The sequence below is a fragment of the Ascaphus truei genome, chromosome 7 (assembly GCF_040206685.1).
Source record: "Ascaphus truei isolate aAscTru1 chromosome 7, aAscTru1.hap1, whole genome shotgun sequence".
NCBI lineage: Eukaryota > Metazoa > Chordata > Amphibia > Anura > Ascaphidae > Ascaphus > Ascaphus truei.
In genome coordinates, this window is record NC_134489.1 from 19449602 (window position 1) to 19470110 (window position 20509).

Consider the following 20509-nt stretch of genomic DNA (forward strand, 5'->3'; position numbering starts at 1 on the left):
AGCAGCGGATTCTGGATTTACATTAATCCGTCCCACCATTTGGGCTAGTAAGGGGTTAGTATTTGTACATATAGATGTTTTTTGCTGTTGATTTATTTGTAGTGTGTCTGTGTTGTTTCCTTTGCATTGGTAGCATCCGGCATGCACGGGGTTAATACATTTTCTGACATCAGGTGTTGTATGAAATCCCATCACATAACAATATGGTCAGGAGTCATCCAAGCGCGATGAGGGGTATCGCACCAGATCTGGCGGTAACTGCCTTTTAAGACAAGGGCAGATACCTCCATGCTGAGACCAGTACCGCGCACCACACTGTGATGGCTCCTGATCTATGGTATAAAATATATATATTTTCCACAACATTGATCTCTTCCACCCATATACAACTGCACTGCTACTTCTGATTAGCTCTCATTTATAGGAGTTATTGCTTAAGCGTATCGCTGTTTAATGTTGAAGGAACGCATTTTTCGTGTATAGTATGCGCATTAGATGAATCATGCAACCTATTTATAAATAAATAAATCCTAGTCAATATGGCAGCAATTCCCCCAAAAGATCACCGAACCACATTTTAACGCAGCTATATCGACTTATATTATATTTGGCCCAAAGTATCTACCTGTCTTGGGCTTCTCCTTCATGGGGGTCATGTAGCCATCTTCATCCACGCCCCCACGCAGGCTGCGTTCTGGCACAAACACAGTGGGGTCGGCAGTGTACCTCTGCAGGCTGGTCTCCTCCGGGACTCGCTCTCCCACCTGATTACGCAGGGCCCCGTTGCAGCAGGCATCATCAAAGACTTCTGCCGCCGCCCCCTGCACGGTGGGGACTTCGGGTATGGGGCATGCAGTGGGTCTGTATGGCAGAGTCACTGATTCTTGAGTGGTGTAACCTCCATCCCTGTACACAAACTGGTTCTGTAGAGAGGAGTAAGGGACAAGAGCATTAATAATTCCCCTAAACGCAGTGGTAGCCGCTTCAAGACCGGCGCTGTTGCCAGGACTGGCAAACAAATTGCAACAGAAGGGAATAAAAGTGCAATCCCACATCATAGATTAGTATGGCCAAAAGGAAAAAGCCCTCTACTCTGCAACACGTTTTTAATCTTTGCTTTATGGTTTACAATATTATTCCAATTGGGAATGGATAAGAGCAGATTTACAAGAAATTGGAGTGCATTCAAATAAAATAATCATCAATATACCCGTTACCACGTCATTTCAATATATCATTTACTGTATGCCGATGTTTAGATTTATTCCCAACACAAAAAAGCGCCACATAATATAAATCACGTACTGCTTTAGTCAGAGAGTAATTAAGGGTTAATGCCCAAGGAAAGCATGCAGTAGAAGTTACACTGTTGCAGTGATCAGGTCCAATGTATAGAAACCAGTTTTAGAAAGATATCAGACATCAACATGTCTCTCGTGCAATAACATGGATGATTGACAGAGGGGGGCAGGGGAGATTTTTTTTGTGTGTGGTAACACCTTTTAGGGAACCAACATTAGAGTTGTTCTTAGATGGAAAAAAAAAGAGGAGAATCAGGTAAAGCAACTTGGGGGTGCCCCTAAAAAGGGGTCTAGGGGTAAAGGAGACTGAAAAACTGGTTGCTAAAAGCAAGAAATCCTGGTCAATGAGTATGCAATATGTAAAAGGCAGCCAAGCACACCAAACCAAAATTCACAATGAAGCAAAAAAGAGTTGGAGTTGCATCCAACGTTTCGGTGCACATGCACCTTCATCAGGGGTGTGGTTCTTAGGTGACATTATAGTGTACAACGCTTTTCCAAACTTTTTTCAAGGGTATTGACTTCTTCGAGTGTACTCGCAAAGCAGCAACCTGTGAGGATTGGGAAGCTATGTGCAATATCATTCCTTGACGAACTCTAAAAGATGCCTCAAAGTTGGCAATGAATCTACATTTTATATCCCCAACATGGCTACGTCAACTTGGAACATGTATACATCCGGGAAGGGGGAAGACTAAGCCGAAACAGCGAATGGATTGATCTAGACCTGGGATGGGTAACTCCAGTCCTCAAGAGCCACCAACAGCCCAGGTTTTCAGGATATCCCTGCTTCAGCACAGGTGGCTCAATCAGTGGCTCGTTCGACCTGTTGGTGGCCCTTGAGGACTGGAGTTGCCCACCCCTGATCTATCTAGACAGTGGCAAAGGAAGACAAAGAAATGTGGCAATGGAAATCCATAGCAAGAGGATGGCGCATCAGGACTATTTAACTCATTAGACGCATCTTATTTGGCTTCAACGCAAACCTTTTCAAATCTCTTTCTTTAAGGTTTTACAATATTACAGCAATTAAATAATGATAACTTATGCATGAGTGTTACATACGGGGGGGAGGAGAGGAGGCGGGAGGGAGAGCGGGTTAGCAACATACATTATACATATTCGTACCGTATTACGTTACAACATTAAAACATGGATATATTCTTGACTTTGCTTTTATATATAGTTGTATAGACTCTCATACTGTTCTAGACCAGTAGTTGTTCATACCAGAGCACCCAGAGTTAGTGGAGGCTCCCACACCTTTAGGAAACGGCTAAACAGGTCTTCTAGAAGGCTCAATAGTCTTTCCATGGCATGACATATGACATATTTTCTCTTATTTTCCTAAGCGTTGGGGGTTCAGTGCATCTTCACAATCTAGCTATCATGCATTTAGTAGCGTTTAAAATGTGCATGATCAAATTCTCCTTTAAAAGAATAGTCTTAACCTAGGTGAGATCCGTGTCAGAGAAGATGGAAGGGATTGTGATATTTGTGTCTTTAAGACCACAAGCACAGCGCCTGTATACTGCATAAGGCCAAGGCCCCGCTGCCTCAGACCATGCGCCCGCACAGTAGACAGGCGGCGCGTGGAGAGGCACATGGGACTGTTTCCGGTCCAAAGGGACCATTTTTGCGAGCGGGGGGGGGGGCATGGTCAAAACAGGTGGGGGGCGCGGCCATGACGTGGGGGGGCGCGGCCATGACGTGACGTGGCGGGACCGCCCGTCAGCCCCTCAACTCCTCAGCCGTTCAGCCCCTCAACCGCTGAGCCCCTCAAATCCTCAGCCCCTCACACACAGACACGCACTCGGGCACACACACAGACAGGCACTCACAAATACACATGGGGGTGGGTGGGGGGTGAATCGGAATCCGGGGGATCGGAGCAGGGGGGGAGGGGATCGGAGCAGGGGGGAGGAATCGGAAGGGGGACCCCCCCCCAAAAGGAGAGAGTCTGTGGGAGGGAGCAGGGAGGACTTCCTTGGTGCTGCAGAGTTTATTTAAAATCGTTGCTTTCCCTCCACACTCCTCCACACTCCCCGAAGCCTCCCCTCCTCATTGGCTCACAGCCACACCACGTGACGCGTCGACGCTAGGGATCACAATTCTCTTGTATCCCCTAGCGGCTGACGCATCACAGCGTGTAGTGAGCCGTGCAGCCAGGGGGGACCGGGACCGGCTCGGGAGGATTCCCCTGCAGGTGGGGAACTCGCGTGTGGCCGCCCGCGCCGCCGGGCGCACCGGGTCCCAGACCTAAGCAATGTAGCAGATCTGCACACCTTTAGCAAATCAAGTGGTTCAAGCAAAGGTGGCTGCAGTGAGGCAGAAGATACTCAGTTTCCCTTTCACACAAATACAGGCTTCCCCCTTTAGAAACAAAAGTGTTTAAGACGTCATCGGTGCTATCTTCAGAAGACAGTGGGAGACAGAAATAAAGAGAGGACAGAAAGAGGAGCAGTCGGACTGGAAGATAAGACTATTGTGGGCAAGACAGACTGACATCGAGATGAAGATACAAAGGAAAACAGGAGTAAAGGACACATAGGAAGTGTTCACAACAGTGACATACAGGAGAGGGGAGGAAACCGAGAAGACATATCATGTGTATAACTATACAGGAGATGTGCGTGATGTTGCCCCAGCTTGGCACTAAATTGTTCTCTATGTGGATGTCTGGTGTGTTAGATAGTCTGTTACATTATTGGCCTGGAGATACTTAAGTAATAATCCCCGAAGAACAGGGCATTACTGACCAATAATGCCCGGGCTGGAAGAGTTGAAGGCCCGAGGCGAAGCCTCTAAATAATAGACACTTTTCTATAGTTATATAGATTTTTATATTAAAATAAAATGGTAAATACATGAAACCACCTCTATATACTCTTACACTGCAGATATCTATATCCACACACTGCAGCCCCCTCTGTGTACACACACACACACAACACACTGCAGCTGTACACACACACAAAAGACACACAAACTGCTGCTGCTGCTACACACATACAACACAACAGCACCACACACACTGCAGCTCCACACACACACACACACACACACACACACACACACACACATACACACACACACACACACACGCTGCAGCTACACACAAACTCTGCAGCTACACACACGTACAAACTCTGCAGCAGACACACACACACACAACACACAAACTGCTGCTACACACAAACTCGGTAGCTACATCCAAACTCTGCTGCTGCTGTTACACACACATACAACACAACAGCACCACGCACACTGCAACTCTACACACACACACAAGCTGCAGCTACACACACACAAATTCTGCCACTACACACACACACTCTGCAGCAGCCACACACGCACACACAAACTCTGCAGCTACACACACTGTGTTCGTGGAGCTGAGTTCACGGAGGGAGGGGGAGGAGTCACTGCCTGGCTGCTGCTTTCTAACCAATCCCCTGCCCTATCTGAGAGCTGTTCAGACAAAAGGAAAAGTTGATTGGCTAGAAATAAACACTTTGCAAGCTGCCAAAAATTCCGGGCATTGCTGAATGAATAATGCCTGGAATTTGAACCAATCAGAGAGCAGGGATTTCAATAATGCCTGGAATTTTACAGCTTTAGCCTATACAGTAATGTGCAATAGTGCTGACTCCTGGCAGCTATATCACAGAGGAGGAGAGGGCAGCTTATCAAGGAAATCACAGGGAACACCCCACGTATAATTATCCTACTCTATATTCATTTGATCTGTAAACAGACACAATATTTGATTGGATAATTCCAATGAAATAATGGACTATCTAATTTTGACTGGATCTAGGGAACAATATATGACAAATGTTTTTTTCTGAATGACCTAGAAAGTAGTCAAGACACATAATCCTAATTACTGTAATTTGAGTTATTTACTTGTTACACCATCTATCAGCTGGCTTAGTGTGTCAGCGCGTTATATTTGTATGGCATCAGTGTTGTCCTACTTTGTATAGCACGGTATAGGGTTTAATAATGCTTGCATATACATACGGGTATACACAACATGTGCCAATGGACAGAACATACTTGCAGATCTAGCTAAGTGTAACTAATTACTGAACATCTGTAGAGCCAAATGTCGACAATCTTCCAATCATTACAGTACAGTACAAGCTCCAAAGTTGAACTTGCGGTTTGGTTTTAGGTTACACAAAGCTAGGGTAATCTGGGCTTATTCACTAAGGTACAATAGTTTGATTGAATGTTTATACTGTGCATTAAGAGCTACCACTCTTTAGTCAAAACCTCTTTCACCAGGTGCTTAATAGTGATATTGTGCTGGAAGTTAAGGCTACGCTTTGTTTTTAGTCCCAACTACAGATGGGTGATTATTTTTTAATCTGCCCCGGATCGATTGGCCCATTTGGTCCGCGGATCAGTCTTAAAAAGGCAAATCCGCTGTTTTGGATTTTTATTATTATTTTAGGGAGAAATACAAAATCTGTGGCCGGATTGTTAAAAATCTAGAGACGGATTGGTCCACGGGTGGAGAGAGGGGGGGGGATATCTCTTATTTCTTAAAAATCCATCAAGATTGTACCCAATGGCGGATTTGGATTCACCTGCACTGATGTTTTAGTAGTGCCCAATGCGGGGACAAATCATCTCTAGTCCTAACCCCTAAGAAACCCCTAACAAGCACCAAGGACTTCCAACTCCTTTTGTTAGAGAGTTACATGTAAATTAGCTGCCACAAAGACACTTTCCCACTCTGCTAACCCCCGTTGTAGTACTGAGCATTAGCACAAAGAGAGAAGAACAAATATTATTGGCCAACAAAGTTGATGGTCACTTAGCCCACTTTACATACTACATTAGACCTAAAATACATCATTACATCTGCTTGGAGACTCTTCAAGTAAAAATAAATAATGACACTTCCTCACCTGCTTTAAATCTGCCCTCTTTAATTTCACTGTGTGACGTCTAATTCTGATAAGCACAGTTTCATGGTTATTATAGCCTTGGTGTATATGAAATTGTATATCACAGACTCTCTGCTCCTCCTTTCCCATAGATTTCCGCTACAGGTTTTTGGGGGAGAAAAGGCTGTAACATTTTAGTTACTATTCTGCGGACTGGTCCTAGTTTTGTCTATGCCCTTCTGGGGAATTCAATAATGGACCATTAATGGACCAATGTAACAAAGACAACTTGGATTGTGGTGTTAACCATTTTGTTGAGGCCAGGGAGAGAAAGAGTTTTACGCCCTTCCAGTGTAGAAGAGGTTAATAAACACTGCGGCGAGACAATAGCTTTGTCCTGTAGAGTAGTAATTAGTGAATTTGCCACAGCTTTTGATGACTTGCTGACCTACAGCCCGGGCCCAGCAGCAGAAAACAAATGACTGATTGATTCAATTACCAAGCTGTCGTCTTATTCACAGGTCCCTCTGTGATGTTGGTGGACATCCCATATTAATGATCCTACAGCCTGCTTCTTCCCTGCCTCTCCTCATAATGAACTAGTCGCTGTCCAAGGTTTTTCTGAGTTCCGTTTATAAAGAGAAGTGTGAGGACGCTTTGGTAATCATGTGAAAAACTTTGCTAATTAACATTTTCCCTGTCACACGGGCTCTTGGTCCATCACTGTTCTCCATCTTCATGTCTGAAATCCTCCCTTCCACATGAAAACATTGAAGAGCAGTGGAAAATAGCCTCTTCCGTTCTTCAAGCCTAAACATAAGCTTGGTACCACTGCTTTTAAAAGGAACTGTATATCACCTGTCACCCCGGGAACCAAAGGCTCTTTCCCCAATATCCTCTATGCCCTAATGTTTTGCACACAGTCTGCACTCAGGAACCCAGAGATTTCCAATATCTCTTACAGAGGCACATGATGTACTTGCCTGCATTGTCTGCCTTTAATAACTTACATGACAATATTAGTAAGTAAAATCCCTCATCTATTCAACAGATGTTCTACCCTTATAATGGGTTTTTTAAACGTATACAGTATGTTTCAAATCTTAGGTTTGAAAGCACAAGACCACATTTGCCAGCTGAAACAGCGCAGCCACCCACTCAGATGCTTGTTTGGAGCTAAGAGCTGAGGACAGAATGCAGCGAAAAATCCAATCATGAGCAGGGTTCAGCGTTCTTTAGAAGTACCCAATGGCAGCACGTTACAGTATATTAACTATTTCTCCAAGAAACATCTGAATAATGTCCCAATGATGTATGCGATAAGGATGAAAAGTGGAAAGTAAAGGTGATAACAAATAAATCTACATGTATATAAAAAGAATTAAATATATACACAGTATAGACTGATAAGGTGAAAATAATACATTTAATGATGATTTTTATTCCAGCCTTGAGTAGTCTACTCAAAATACATCCTCTTTTACGTCACATTGGTGACACGTTCAAGGCCTCCCAGGAGAAACCAGAAAACAACCGGTTATTCATTACACTGTGACAGTGCCCCGACTGGCATCATCACAGTGTAATGAATAACCCCTTAAGTTAGATAAATATATCAAAAGATCTGAAGATTGAAGGTTGTTTGTGGAATACTTACTCCTGACATAGGGGTGTAGGCAGGAGGAGGGCTGTGTCCAATTTCACTCTGATTGGAAAGAAAAATGGAATGATGGATATATTGTAAGAATGAGAAGAATTCACATGAGCTGCATGAACTAATAAGAAAACAATATGCATCACAGCGAAGGAAACTCTCAGCCAACTGAATGGTGCTTTATTTGTGAATCTGGTGGGAAATCCTGTTCTGTTTAATCCTGTTCTGTACCTCTACTCTGGACATCTTTGGCCTGCAATCATTTATCATGGCTTTAAAGCATCATGCACTATGGCAGGGTTGGCAAACGCCAGTCCTAAAGGACCACCAACAGTTCAGGTTTTAAGGATATCCTTGCTTCAGCACAGGTGGCTCAGTCAATGACTGAGCAACTGGTTGAGCCACCTGTGCTGAAGCAGGGATACACCTGGCCTGTTGGTGACCCTTGAGGGCTGAAGTTGGCTACTCCTGGACTAGGGGGGGACCATGTTAACACAATAATATGTTGGTGACATAGCCTTAGCTTCCGTGAACCATCTTATCAAAGCACTGTACTTACTGCATTAAGTTAACTTCTTCACGTAGTGCATGCTTTGTAATGTATGGTCCCTTTCATTGTGGTTCTTCTGCGCTGTAGAATATGTTGCCACCTTATAATAACATTATAACGATATTAATTGTGGCTGCCTTACGGTCATGCGCATCACGTTGCATTTTTAGGGCCGTAGAAGGCGTAGTGTGATGTACAGGCTATAATGGGGGGGCACCAATGTCCGAGTTGCTGTAATAGATCACAGTCAAATGTAACCATCTTGTTGAAGACGTTAATTACACGGGACGCAGAGGCTAATAGGAAAAATAATGAATGCAATTAAGGCGCCCTTTTGGGGGATTGAAACACTGCCTATGTTTCTCAAAGGAGAGAAAACCGATCTGTTAACCCTGTCATGAAACGCGACTAAAGTAACCCGCCGAATCCTCACAATCCCTGAATGAGAAGGACAGACAGAAAGCTCATATGTGCCATGTATTAATCAAATGGGGCATCTGCTTGCCAATGTTCATCACTGGCTACATAGCCGAGACTCTACCTATGTTTTGTTCTTTGCATCCCTGGGATTCCTATCCTGATGGGACAGATCACGCATGCTCTTCTTTGATTTTTGTAGCTGCCTTTGACAGTTTAATAATAATGAAACCATGGTTAGCTCAAGTCATCTCGATTGCTTTTACTGACAAGGTTTGAGGCCAGCAGCCCACCGATCCTGTATCAACTCATCCTGCAGCAAACATGACAGTAATAGACATTTCCCATGGCTTGACATTAAGAGCTAGGAATACTAAGCACAGCTCCATTCAAATCTAATTTATTGCTATCCTGGATGGGTGTTTTGCATTCCTTTTAATGCTTTCATGTCAAAATGTAGGCCTGACTTCTCACAGTAACCAGCTGGTAAATGAAAATGGATAGTAGGGAAGACAGCTTATGGTTTTAATCATGAGTATTATGATATTAGCTGATACTTTGGTGGCACTCTGCAGTAGCCGAGACAACCCCAATGAGCCATCGGTCTCTGTGCCATTATGTCACTGTATAGGTCCCTTCTACTTGTTTGGTTCTGCATTGGGAGGGTAATAGACCCATCCTGTTTCTGTTGATGATGGGACAGACTTATTGGGCCATGCAGCAAGTGCCTTCTGTATCTACAGCATTATGTCACTCTTTGTAAGAAAAGACTCAATGGGTCATGGGTCTTGACCACTAAAGCTCAGTAACTATAGTAGTTCACCCTATTGTTGCAGGGACAGATTTCCCAATGCTTCCTTATTTATGATTTGGTGCTATGAGAAAAAGGCCCAATGGATCATGGGCCCTATTTACTAATCGGCGGTAAGCCATAAGACATCTTAAGGCCTCTTCACTTGAATTGTGCATAAGGTGACTTCTTACAGAGAGAAGGAGCGGCTCAGTGAGTAAAGACACTGATTCTGGCACTGAGTTTGAAGCAGGGGAACCTGGTGTCAGCTCCTTGTGACCTTGGGCAAGTCACTTTATCTCCCTGTGCCTCTGGCACTGAAAACATAGATTGTAAGCTCTACGGGGCAGGGACTGTGTCTGTAAAATGGCTCTGTAAAGCGCTACGTAAAACTAGCAGCGCTATACAAGAACATGCTATTATTCTTATATTATTACAGCACTATAAGTTGCATTTTAGCTTAGAAGCATTGAGGAGTTTTTTTTTGTATCTGAGACACATGAGGGACAGAACACATGGGCCCCCGATCTCTTCTGTATATGGGGGGATTCACAAAGCTCCAATCTCACAGACTACTGTAACGCGCTATGTATATTAATGGCGCAATATAAATAAAGACATACATACATACTCACTAAGCCATCGGTACATTCTCTAGGGTTTATGTACCGTATCAAGGCAAACGTTGTGAAATTCTGGAGCAAATAAATTGCACCAGATATATCAAAAGAGACAATCCTTTTACTCCAGAATCATTTTTTTGCTCTGATAGACATGCCCCAAAGAGTTAATGTGATGTTGCCATATGCTGGCAAGGACACTATCAGCTGAATACAGATCCCTCTTTGTGTTGCTAAGTTTTCTTATTTACAGCAAAAATAAAAAAAACCCGAACCATCAGCGAACAAAAAAAAAGCTCGAAAACACAAAGTTTTAAAACTTCTGTCTTCACTTATCAAAATATTATGAAAATATGTTCCAGACAGAATAGATGTTAGCTCATATTGAAAAGATTACCACTTAACCCTCCGTGGGCACCTGAATGTTGAATGCCAAAGAAATACCAGCAAAGCTCACCTCTGGCACTATGAGAAAAACCTGCCTCGATAACAACTAGGTAAATAACACCAGCAGCTTAATGCTTGGGGGTTATTGCTGTTTTTTTGCAGCTGTGTGGGTTTTTTTTGTATTCTTGACCTTTACGGCTTTTGGAATTTGATATTTTCTCAGTTCTCTTGTTGCTTTGAGTTTTATGTGCATGGCTGAGTAGCCACATGATTTTAGACAACGGAGGGAGAGATGTATCAGTGAGAAAGGAAGGCGCAAGCAGACAGAACAGGAGAGAACGATATGCTGAATCGCGTGTTAAACAAGAAAACCTCTGGATTCCACCCAAGACTTTCGCAGCGGAACTAACAGAGTCGCTCGGATAGTGTAGCCGTTCTGATATTCTGTTTAAAAAGAATAAAAGAAGTCTATGTATCAAGTCAAATTGAGAGCAAACAATTGTGCAATTTCAACTTTTGCCAAACTACTTGACACTAATTATTCCCTGTGCGCATCAGCGTGCGATGTGCCGAGCTACATCATGCACCTATTATGATGGGATGAATCAAACCTCTCTCATTGTTTTGTCTTCTGAGCACTAAAACAATAGATGGTGCCGTGCAATGAAGCAGGATTTTATTTGCATTGATACATGGATCCAAAACATTTCTTGGAACATCACTTTATTTAAAGCAGCAATACTACATTCCCACCTTTTCTTTATTATCTTATTTCTATATGTAAAGCGCGTGACAGGGTATAATTCTACATGCTTGCCTAATCTGGCAAACGTTTGGCGTTCCAATCTGCCAAAATCAAGATTGTGTGCCTAACATAATGGCTGCTTCAATCAGTGTAACTCAGCAGCTACAATGTAGCCTTATATTACTAAGGTAACATTATTCATTGTTACACTTTGCAGCTCAAACTGCTGGGAACATGGCAACAAATGATCACACACAGGAATGTGTTGCAAAGATCTTGCCCTGCTTGGGGTGGGGGTGGGGGGGGGGGGGGCGCTAACACCGGCTATGGAATTTAAAGGATGCTTTAAAACTCATTACAAATGGCATTAAGAATTGAATAATAATAATAAAAACCCAGTAACTATTATCTAATACCACAGAACGGATATAAGATTTTACATGTTTTGCCGATTTAACAAAACAACCCATACTTATGAGAATAAACAGAGAAAAAACAGATAGTAATGAACGAAATAATGTTTTATACTGAATGTAGCGTGGGGACCTCTGTCTATTGTTGTATACAGGGTACTTGAGGTCACTCTCCCCAGTAGCACTCCATACGACACAAACAAATATATACATATATAATGTAGTGTTTGGGGTTTGAGCTTGCTACGACTGTATATGAATACCACTATATTGCCTAATTTCCCTATTTCTGACATATGGGGCAATTACGCTGGCAGTGTAGAGGTTAAAGCAGCACAATGTGAACATCCTATATGTTTTTTTTTAATTAATCAGTTCTGTAATATTAGATAATTAGATAATACTGTCTGTATTTTTTTTAAACCATTTAGAAAGTCATATCCACTTCCTCTTTTGAAACAGGCTTTGACACATACTTTTTGAGCTCTGCCCTTTGGCAACAAAGAATCATAAACAGATCTGTTGCTGTGTTCCAAACAGCAGACTGTCCATTGCACGGAAAGCTGTAACAATAATGTGTTTCACGTAGTAATATAATTTAACATGTCAGCTGCAGCATTCCCCAGACTGCAGCACAAAGTTAGAAGGCGGCCATTTCATTGGGCACACAATCAGGATTTTGACAGATGTATAACAGGAGCACCAAATGATTGCCCGCTTAGGTAAGAATGCAGAATTATACATTGTCACATGCTTCACATAAACAAATAAGAAAAAGAAAAAAAGGTGAATGTGGTATTGCTGCTTTAAGGGGAGGTTGCCATGGTGAACCTAGAACATGTTTTTATACTTTTCCTTTTCAGAAGAAGAGACCCGTGAGGTGTCAAAAGCTCAGGTACTGTAGAACCTGAAACAATAGACAAAATTTGCTACCTGTTGTAAATAAGTGATAGCTCTCAGTGTCTTGTTTCCTGTTAAAATATGTTACAAATAAATGAATTAGAGGCAGGACCGTTACAGTTACATTCTGCCTTAGAAATATTTGAGGTGCACTACGGACAAAGCATTCAGCTATAATGTAACACCTTCTCCAATGCTCGTCTTTTCCCAGCTCACACTCTATGTAACTGGGGGGAGGGGGGGGGGAAGGCAGCATTTCCAAAGTGATCAGGTCAAAGCTGTAAAGCCGTTTGAAGAACATGACAGTAGCCACTGTTTCTGGGACTCTCTGCACAATGTGTTTCTGGACAAACATGAAACATGAGTGGATAAAAAGCTTGATAAACACTACAAACATCATCTGTTTAAATGAAGCTGACCAAGCTGAAGAACGCATTAAAAAAAAAAAACGCTCATGTTTAATCGACAAACCAAAGCAATACATCTCCGAGGAACAATGCAATTCCCTCTGAGCATTATAATTCACAGTGAGTTGTATGTACTGTACGTGGGAAACTCTGGCATTGGCTCTTGGTCAGGTGAGCACCGCCGAGCTTATGGGCACAAGGCATTGTACACAATGCAGTACGATGACACCTTGGTCAGGAAATGTCTCTGGGGCACTGTCTCCAACCTCAATTTCTTCCTGTCTCTGAGCGGCTGTAAATAGCAGGCTGTAGCTTTGAAGTGGAGCTGGTGTTTGCTCAGGGAAAATGGCACTCAGGCATGTTTGTTTTGCCTCAATAACCATTGAGACATTCGGAGTTGTCCGCTCAAATGCTCTCCAAGAAAGCAGCTGACCCACATTTGAGGGAACTGTATAAAGTCCACCCCAGGGAACCGCAGCTACTCACCCAGTAAGCACCACCGCAGGGACCTTTTGGCCTATTGCATCTTCTCTGTGTTACAATAAGTCTCCATTTACTGTTTCTTTATGTTATACTATTGTTACGTCAATATTTTTCTCATCTGTTGTAATCAATAAATCAAGTGGTCTATGGCCAAATGGAAATAGAATGAAAGCCATATAACCATCTGGTTTATTAGGACATAGGTAAGAACTCGGGCCTAACAGGAAGAAGAATTGTGTAGTTGCTTCAAAGTTGCCACAAATTATAAGCTGGTTCTTTGAAAACTGAGAATGGCAACAGATCACAGGAACTCCCAGAGTATTCTTATTGAATAATCCACCTTTCCCTGGCCTGGGACCGTTACTCATCCTGTGGGTGCTTTTGGACGGTTGCTATTCCAGATTGTAAATAATGGTGGTAACGGGTAGGAGCCATAACATCGAGCGCTCTATAAACTTAAATATACCATGAGTGCCTGCGGACTGGTGCTATTATCCTGGTTTCTCCAGTGATACCGGTAACTATCAGTTTTATTATCTGGAATGTCCTCCACAGGTTGGATTCACAGTGAAGGCCATAATATTAACTTCTCCCCCAGCCCCTCCCCGCCACCCCCCCGAAACAAAAATAATATTTGACGTCCATGTTTCTTCAAAATAGAAGCATTGTGGATGATCACACAGCTCATGTGTACAACAAAAGGGAAGATTGCGCTAAGGCCTGGACCGTATCAAACGCGGCAGCTGCACAATCTTCTGTCACAGGATCTGACCTCGCAAACACATCGGGAAAGTGTCATAAATGCCGAAACAACAAGAATAAACAGTGTGGGAGACGGGAGGCGAGTAAGAGAAAGGGACGGATGAAAAGCTTTTGGGTACGCTCTGTCACATCAGCTTCTCCATCCTTCTGCACAAAGCTGCAATCAAGGCATATTCTGCGCTTCTCAAAGAGCCTCATTGAGGGGAAAAAAAAAGGGGGTTCCTTCTAGTTCAGGCAATGTGTGCGACAAACCGAGAACGAGGAATTCTTAAACTTTCTAAAGCTGAATAGCGAGCTGATGATAATAATTTTCTTCTTTTTCCTGTTCTACTCAGATACGGCGTGGTGCAGCCGCCTGCAATTACGCTCCCTCTCTGGTCTTTTTATGAGTGCTGAATGGGGCTGATGAGGAATGGGTATGTGAAGTTGGTCTTACCATGCAGGAAGCCTCACAAACACAGAACCACTCACTCCTACCCACCCAGCTGTGATACAATCGTATGCACACTCCGAGCATCATGTCAGGGCAGGGATGAGGATGACTCTGGTTGTCCTAGACCATTACTTTTCCTTTTTTTTAAACTACATGTTCACAATTTTAGGGAACGAAAGGATCTATCTTTATCTTTTATAGCATAAACATTTTGAAATTTGTGCACGAAGAAATAGATTTGCTTCTTGTAAAGTATACACTACTTCCTTATCCACCACTTGGTAATGAACTGTTAAATCATAGGCTTTGATTATGAGGCTAGAGCAAACTAGCTCCTACTAATGCAAAGTTCATGCTGCCTAATATTTACAGGCCTTTGGAAACAGCTTATATCTGTATAGTTCTGCCCTATTCCCCAAGGTTCCCCATTTCAGGCTCTGACTCGTCACACACAGGGTTCTTACTGGTGACTTACTCACTGCTGTGCTGACCAGATTTATTACTGATACCATTCATTCTTCTACAGCAGGAGGCATTCCACCGTACTTTACATAAGTTATGGTTGGGGGAAAAAAAAGTGACAAAACCCCTCCACGTACAGTGTATAGCAAATACAAGTATCACTTGTGAGCGCATTCACATGTCTCCGACAGGTCTACAACCCTGCCTTTCACCAGGATCTCTCAGGCTACGGCCCCGCGTCTGCGAGGCAGGCGGCGCGTGCAGCAGAGTCCCCCGGTCTGCAGTGAGCTGCAGGGGGAAAGACAGGGGAGGGGCGTGATGGGGGAGCGCGGCCGTTACGTCACCCGACAGGTTCGCTCCTCATTGGCTGCACCACCAGGGGGCGTGGCCTAGCGCTCTGTCGCGAGTCCTGATCTCAATTTTCTTGAGAGCAGGAGTTTCTTTCGGCGCAGCACGGCGTCCCCGGCCCCATTGTGGGGCGGCTCTTGTCCCTCCAGCGTCCGCAGCAGTAGCCAGCGGGCACCTGGCCTTAGCATACAGCGCTTCCACTGCAGCAAGGGATTTTGGGAAATGAAATGCAAACGAGAACACCTTTTGCTTCATGTCTATTTTAACACGGACCCCTAAAGCGTTTGCCTGCCGTATTACACAGCTATTCAGCACAGCCTGGGTTAAAGGATTGCACAGTCAGTAACCCTACTCACAGACAGCTGTCTCGACCTTTTGGGTCTCTTCCCTGTGAGCACTGTATGCTAAGACATAATGGTGAAAAGCAGGGTTAAATACCTTTCTGAGACAGGAATTTGCTCACAAGTGATATTTCTATTTGCTGTGCAGCTTATTTGGAATTGTGTCCATTTGCAACTGGTCAGCATGATGGAAAAGGTTTATCTGGAACAGGGAGAGGTTCAGCACTTTGGCCAGTTCCTGTAGTGGAGCCTGGCAACAATGGGGACAGTTGCCATATGCTTATTGGTTGCTAATTCTGACGCCTCAATGGTCAAGTTTATTGCATTACACAAAAAAGCCTGGTTAGAATCTGATGAGAGAAGTTTAAGCAACAATTGTGCCTGGGATCTCTTGTGCTCCTGAATCCATGTTTGTAATCCAATATGATTACTCGTCCCATTAATTCTGAAACAGAGTCTATGTCCAAAACACTGGACCCAATCTAAATCTTGTGTGCTAATGTGTCAACTCATCATAGTCTCTGACCACTCACGGAGCTTGTCTCAAGTTAGAATAAGTGTATTATTTTCTAACAACATGATACGTCCCCCAAAAGGCAGGATTTGTACGTCCAATCAGAGAAACAATCTCCAGTGTAGGGAAAACCTGGGAATAAATTAGTGGCCAGAACACAATATATATATATATATACTAGCTGATATACCCGGCGTTGCCCGGAGGCAGGGAGGGAACGGGGTGCGTTAAAGGCAGGGAGGGGGCGTGAAAGGCAGGGAGGGGGCGTGAAAGGCAGGGGGGGGCGTGAAAGGAAGGGGGGAGCGTGAAAGGCAGGGGGGGGAGTGAAAGGCAGGGGGGGCGTGAAAGGCAAGGGGGGGCGTGAAAGGCAGGGGGGGGCGTGAAAGGCAGGGTGGGGCGTCAAAGGCAGGGGGGGCGTCAAAGGCAGGGGGGGCGTGAAAGGCAGGGAGGGCGTGAAAGGCAGGAGGGGGTGAAAGGCAGGGGGGGGGGTGAAAGGCAGGGGGGGGAGTGAAAGGCAGGGGGTGTGTGAAAGGCAGCTGGGGTGTGAAAAGCAGGGGGGGTGTGAAAGGCAGGGGGGTGTGTGAAAGGCAGGGGGGGGTGAAAGGCAGGGGGGGCGTGAAAGGCAGGGGGGGGCATCAAAGACAGGGGGAGGCGTCAAAGACAGGGGGGGGGGCGTCAAAGGCATGGATTCCTCCCCCTGCATTTCCTCACCTGGCAGCATGCCGCGCTCCTCGGGCTGCCACTGGTTCTTTCCCCCTCGTGGCCTCCACCAACTCCCGGTGGCACAAAGGAGCTATTGCACGGCCGCAACTCCCTGCCGCCCTCCTCCTGCTCCTCGAGGATGTTGAGCCGGGGTAGCGGCGTGTGGGGGTGGGTGATGAGCCGTAGAGAGCGTGCTCTGGGGGGTGGGGAGGGAAGTGGGAGAGCGCCGGGGAGCGGGCTTACGCATGTCAGCCCCCAGCCACGCATCTCCCTCCCCTCTGGCTTCCGGGAGAGGCGGAAACAACTCCCTGCCTCCCTCCTCCTCGGGGATGTTGAGCCGCCATCTTACCCACTCTGGCGCCATTTTCATGTTCACCTGAGCACACAAAAAGGCGCGGAGAAGAACAAAGGGAAAGGGAGAGGTGAGCGGTATAGGCGAGGGAGACGCTGCCTGCCCACTGCCTGTCCCCCCGCCGGGGAGGGAAGTGAGTGCTGGGGAGGGAGTGAAGTGAGCGCCGGGGAGGGAGTGAAGTAAGCACCGGGGAGGGAGGTGAGTGAGCGCCGGGGAGGGAGGTGAGTGAGCGCCGGGGAGGGAGGTGAGTGAGCGCCGGGGAGGGAGGTGACTGGGCGCCGGGGAGGGAGGTGACTGAGCGCCGGGGAGGGAGGTGAGTGTGATGGGGGGGGACTGTGTGTGTGTGTGTGTGGCGCCGAGGGGGAAGAGAGTGGCAGTTGGGTGACGTCAGACCCACCAATCTGATTGGCCAGAGGCTGAGGACCAATCAGATTCACCGCAGATAGCACTAACCTTTCGATTTTATATATTAAGATATATATATATATATATATATATATATATATATATAAAATAAAAAAATAAATAGATGATACCGTTCTGTGGCTAACAAAATGCTTTTATTTGTGCGAGCTTTCGAGATACACAGATCTCTTCTTCCGGCGATGTTACAATGAATGAAGCAAGCAAAAGGTATACTTAAAAACAGTGTCTCTTGGAATGTTATCTGTGCTAGTCCTTCCCCCGGTGTGGATGTGTGCTTGCTTCATTCATTGTAACATCGCCGGAAGAAGAGATCAGTGTATCTCGAAAGCTCGCACAAATAAAAGCATTTAGTTAGCCACAAAACGGTATCATCTATTTATTTTTTGATTATTGAAGCTCGGCTAACACGGTACTGATACCTCTACATATATATATATATATATATATATATATAAAAGAAAAGGAAACTGAGTTAAGCTGTGCACTGAATCAGCTGACAGATGTGGAATCACGGCTCAACTCCAAAGAAGCCGAACTGGCAGCTGCACTGAGTGGAAAAAGAAATACAGAAGGACAGCTTCAAGACCTGAGGAAGGACCTGGAGTCTGAGCGTGCTGGCCGCAAGATGGCAGAGAAACAAAAGCGTGACCTGGATGAGGAGCTCAAGGCTCTGAAGACTGAGCAGGACACTACGTTGGACTCTACTGCTGCCCAGCAGGAGGTTTCTCAGATGAAGTTGGAGAAAAAGGTTAGAAACCTAAAACAGACACTTGGCTCACAGAAGCAGTCCGTGGAAAAAATTGCAGTAGAGTTAAACCAGAATGAGAATCTACAGAACAGTAAAGCACCGGTATTGCCACTACAGGAAAACGTATTGGCCATGCCCAAGCATCTGGATTCCACGGAAACCAATATCCATGAAGACAATGGTACAGTAATAGTTGGGGACACTGCCCCAATAAAAAACGAGATTGTCAAGGCTGAACCATCGGAGCAAGCATTAACTAAGCTTTCACCTAACCCGCAGGCAACAACAAAAGGTATAAAGGAGACTCTAAGCACAAGAGGAAGAAGGTGGAGGTGCATCTTCACAAACTGCAGGGCCAGAAGAACTTGTAATTGCCCCGAAGGAAAAAGTCTTCAACTAGAAGGCAAGGAAAAAGAAGAGATGGATACCAGACGCCTCTGACAAAGAGGCTGGTGCATGGGAATAGGGCACGGGCCACTTCACAGAACAATGTTTTGCTGGGGGGAGGGATATGTGATACCATCACTGTCCTCTAGGTCCTGGAATAGGGCAGCCATGGGACTTTCCAGCTTAAAGAGAGTTAATTTGCCCTGAATAAGGTACCCTTGGGTACAGCTAATCAGCCTGGTCTGAATGAACAAGGAAGTGTTTTAAGACAGACACAGGAAGGTGCCATATTGAGAATGACACAGAGAGTGAGAGAGACTGTTTTCCCCAGAGAAGGGGGGAGATAGAAAGTGCTCCCCAGCTAAAGAAAAGTGCTCCCCAGCAAGGAAGGCTGGCACAGTTCCTTAGACCCGCTGGATGGTGGTCGCAGGGTCTGCTGGGACTGCCTGGGTTGTTAACCCCAGGAAGAAGCAAGGATGAGACAGTGCTGAAGCGGGGATATCCTGTCCTTAAAATTGGATTTACAGATGAGAGATTTTCTGAGCTCACGTGGTGCTGAACTCCCCTAGGAAGGAAGGACGCAAGACCGTGCTGAAGCGGGGACGTCTGCTCCAAACCCTGGACTAACATATAAGCAAAATACTTTATTGCTGTGTACAAAGACTTTATATGTTCAGCCATAATAGTACTGTTTTGGGGTGAGAACCAGCTTAGCTGGACAACCAGTTAGTAAGGGCTAAAGCTACGGTATAGTTGGTTTCCCCTAAAGGAAATAGGTGTTATTTTTATGTTTTTTTTTTACTTAAAGGGACGGTGGGCCTGTTGGTGTATGATTTATCCCTGAAAATAAACCCCCTGTATAGAGAAATACAATGTTTCCGGCCTTAATCTGAGACAAGAAGATGCTACAACATGGTGTGGGCAACGCTATACAGGCATACCCCGGTTTAAGGACACACACTTTAAGTACACTCGCGAGTAAAGACATATCGCCCAATAGGCAAATGGCAGCTCACGCATGCGCCTGTCAGCACGTCCTGAAGAGCAATACCGGCTCCCTACCTGTACTGAAGTTGTGCGCAAGCGGGGAGACTATAGAGCCTGTTACAAATGTGTTATTTACATCAGTTATGCACGTATATGACGATTGCAGTACAGTACATGCATCGATAAGTGGAAAAAAGGTAGTGCTTCACTTTAAGTACATTTTCGCTTTACATGCATGCTCTGGACCCATTGCATACGCTAATGGGGTATGCCTGTATGTATATATATATATATATATATATATATCATGGCTGGTCCAGACTGCCTCTCTACCCCCTGTCATGTAAGCCCTTAGGAGTTCTAGGCTGTGACAGGCTATCCTGCGGACATTGACCCCCCCCCTCATGCTGACTCTCTGAGTGACAGACGAGGTGATGCCACAAGGGTCTGTGTACAGCCAGTCAGGGTACAGACTTTGT

General features: G+C 45.0%; 1 protein-coding gene across 5 annotated transcripts in view; it reads right to left on the bottom strand.

The window, feature by feature from the left end:
* The window catches only part of ERBB4 (erb-b2 receptor tyrosine kinase 4), a 701260-nt gene that overhangs the window by 12722 nt on the left and 668029 nt on the right, over positions 1 to 20509 (bottom strand). For 3 of the 5 annotated variants that reach the window (XM_075607203.1, XM_075607204.1, XM_075607207.1), the window contains 2 exons: positions 7860 to 7907; positions 626 to 923 (listed from right to left, as the gene is read on the bottom strand). In XM_075607203.1, the coding sequence (XP_075463318.1) occupies positions 626 to 923; positions 7860 to 7907 (346 nt within the window). The remainder of the gene's footprint in view (positions 1 to 625; positions 924 to 7859; positions 7908 to 20509) is intronic. The other 2 variants (XM_075607205.1, XM_075607206.1) reach the window with 1 other exon arrangement.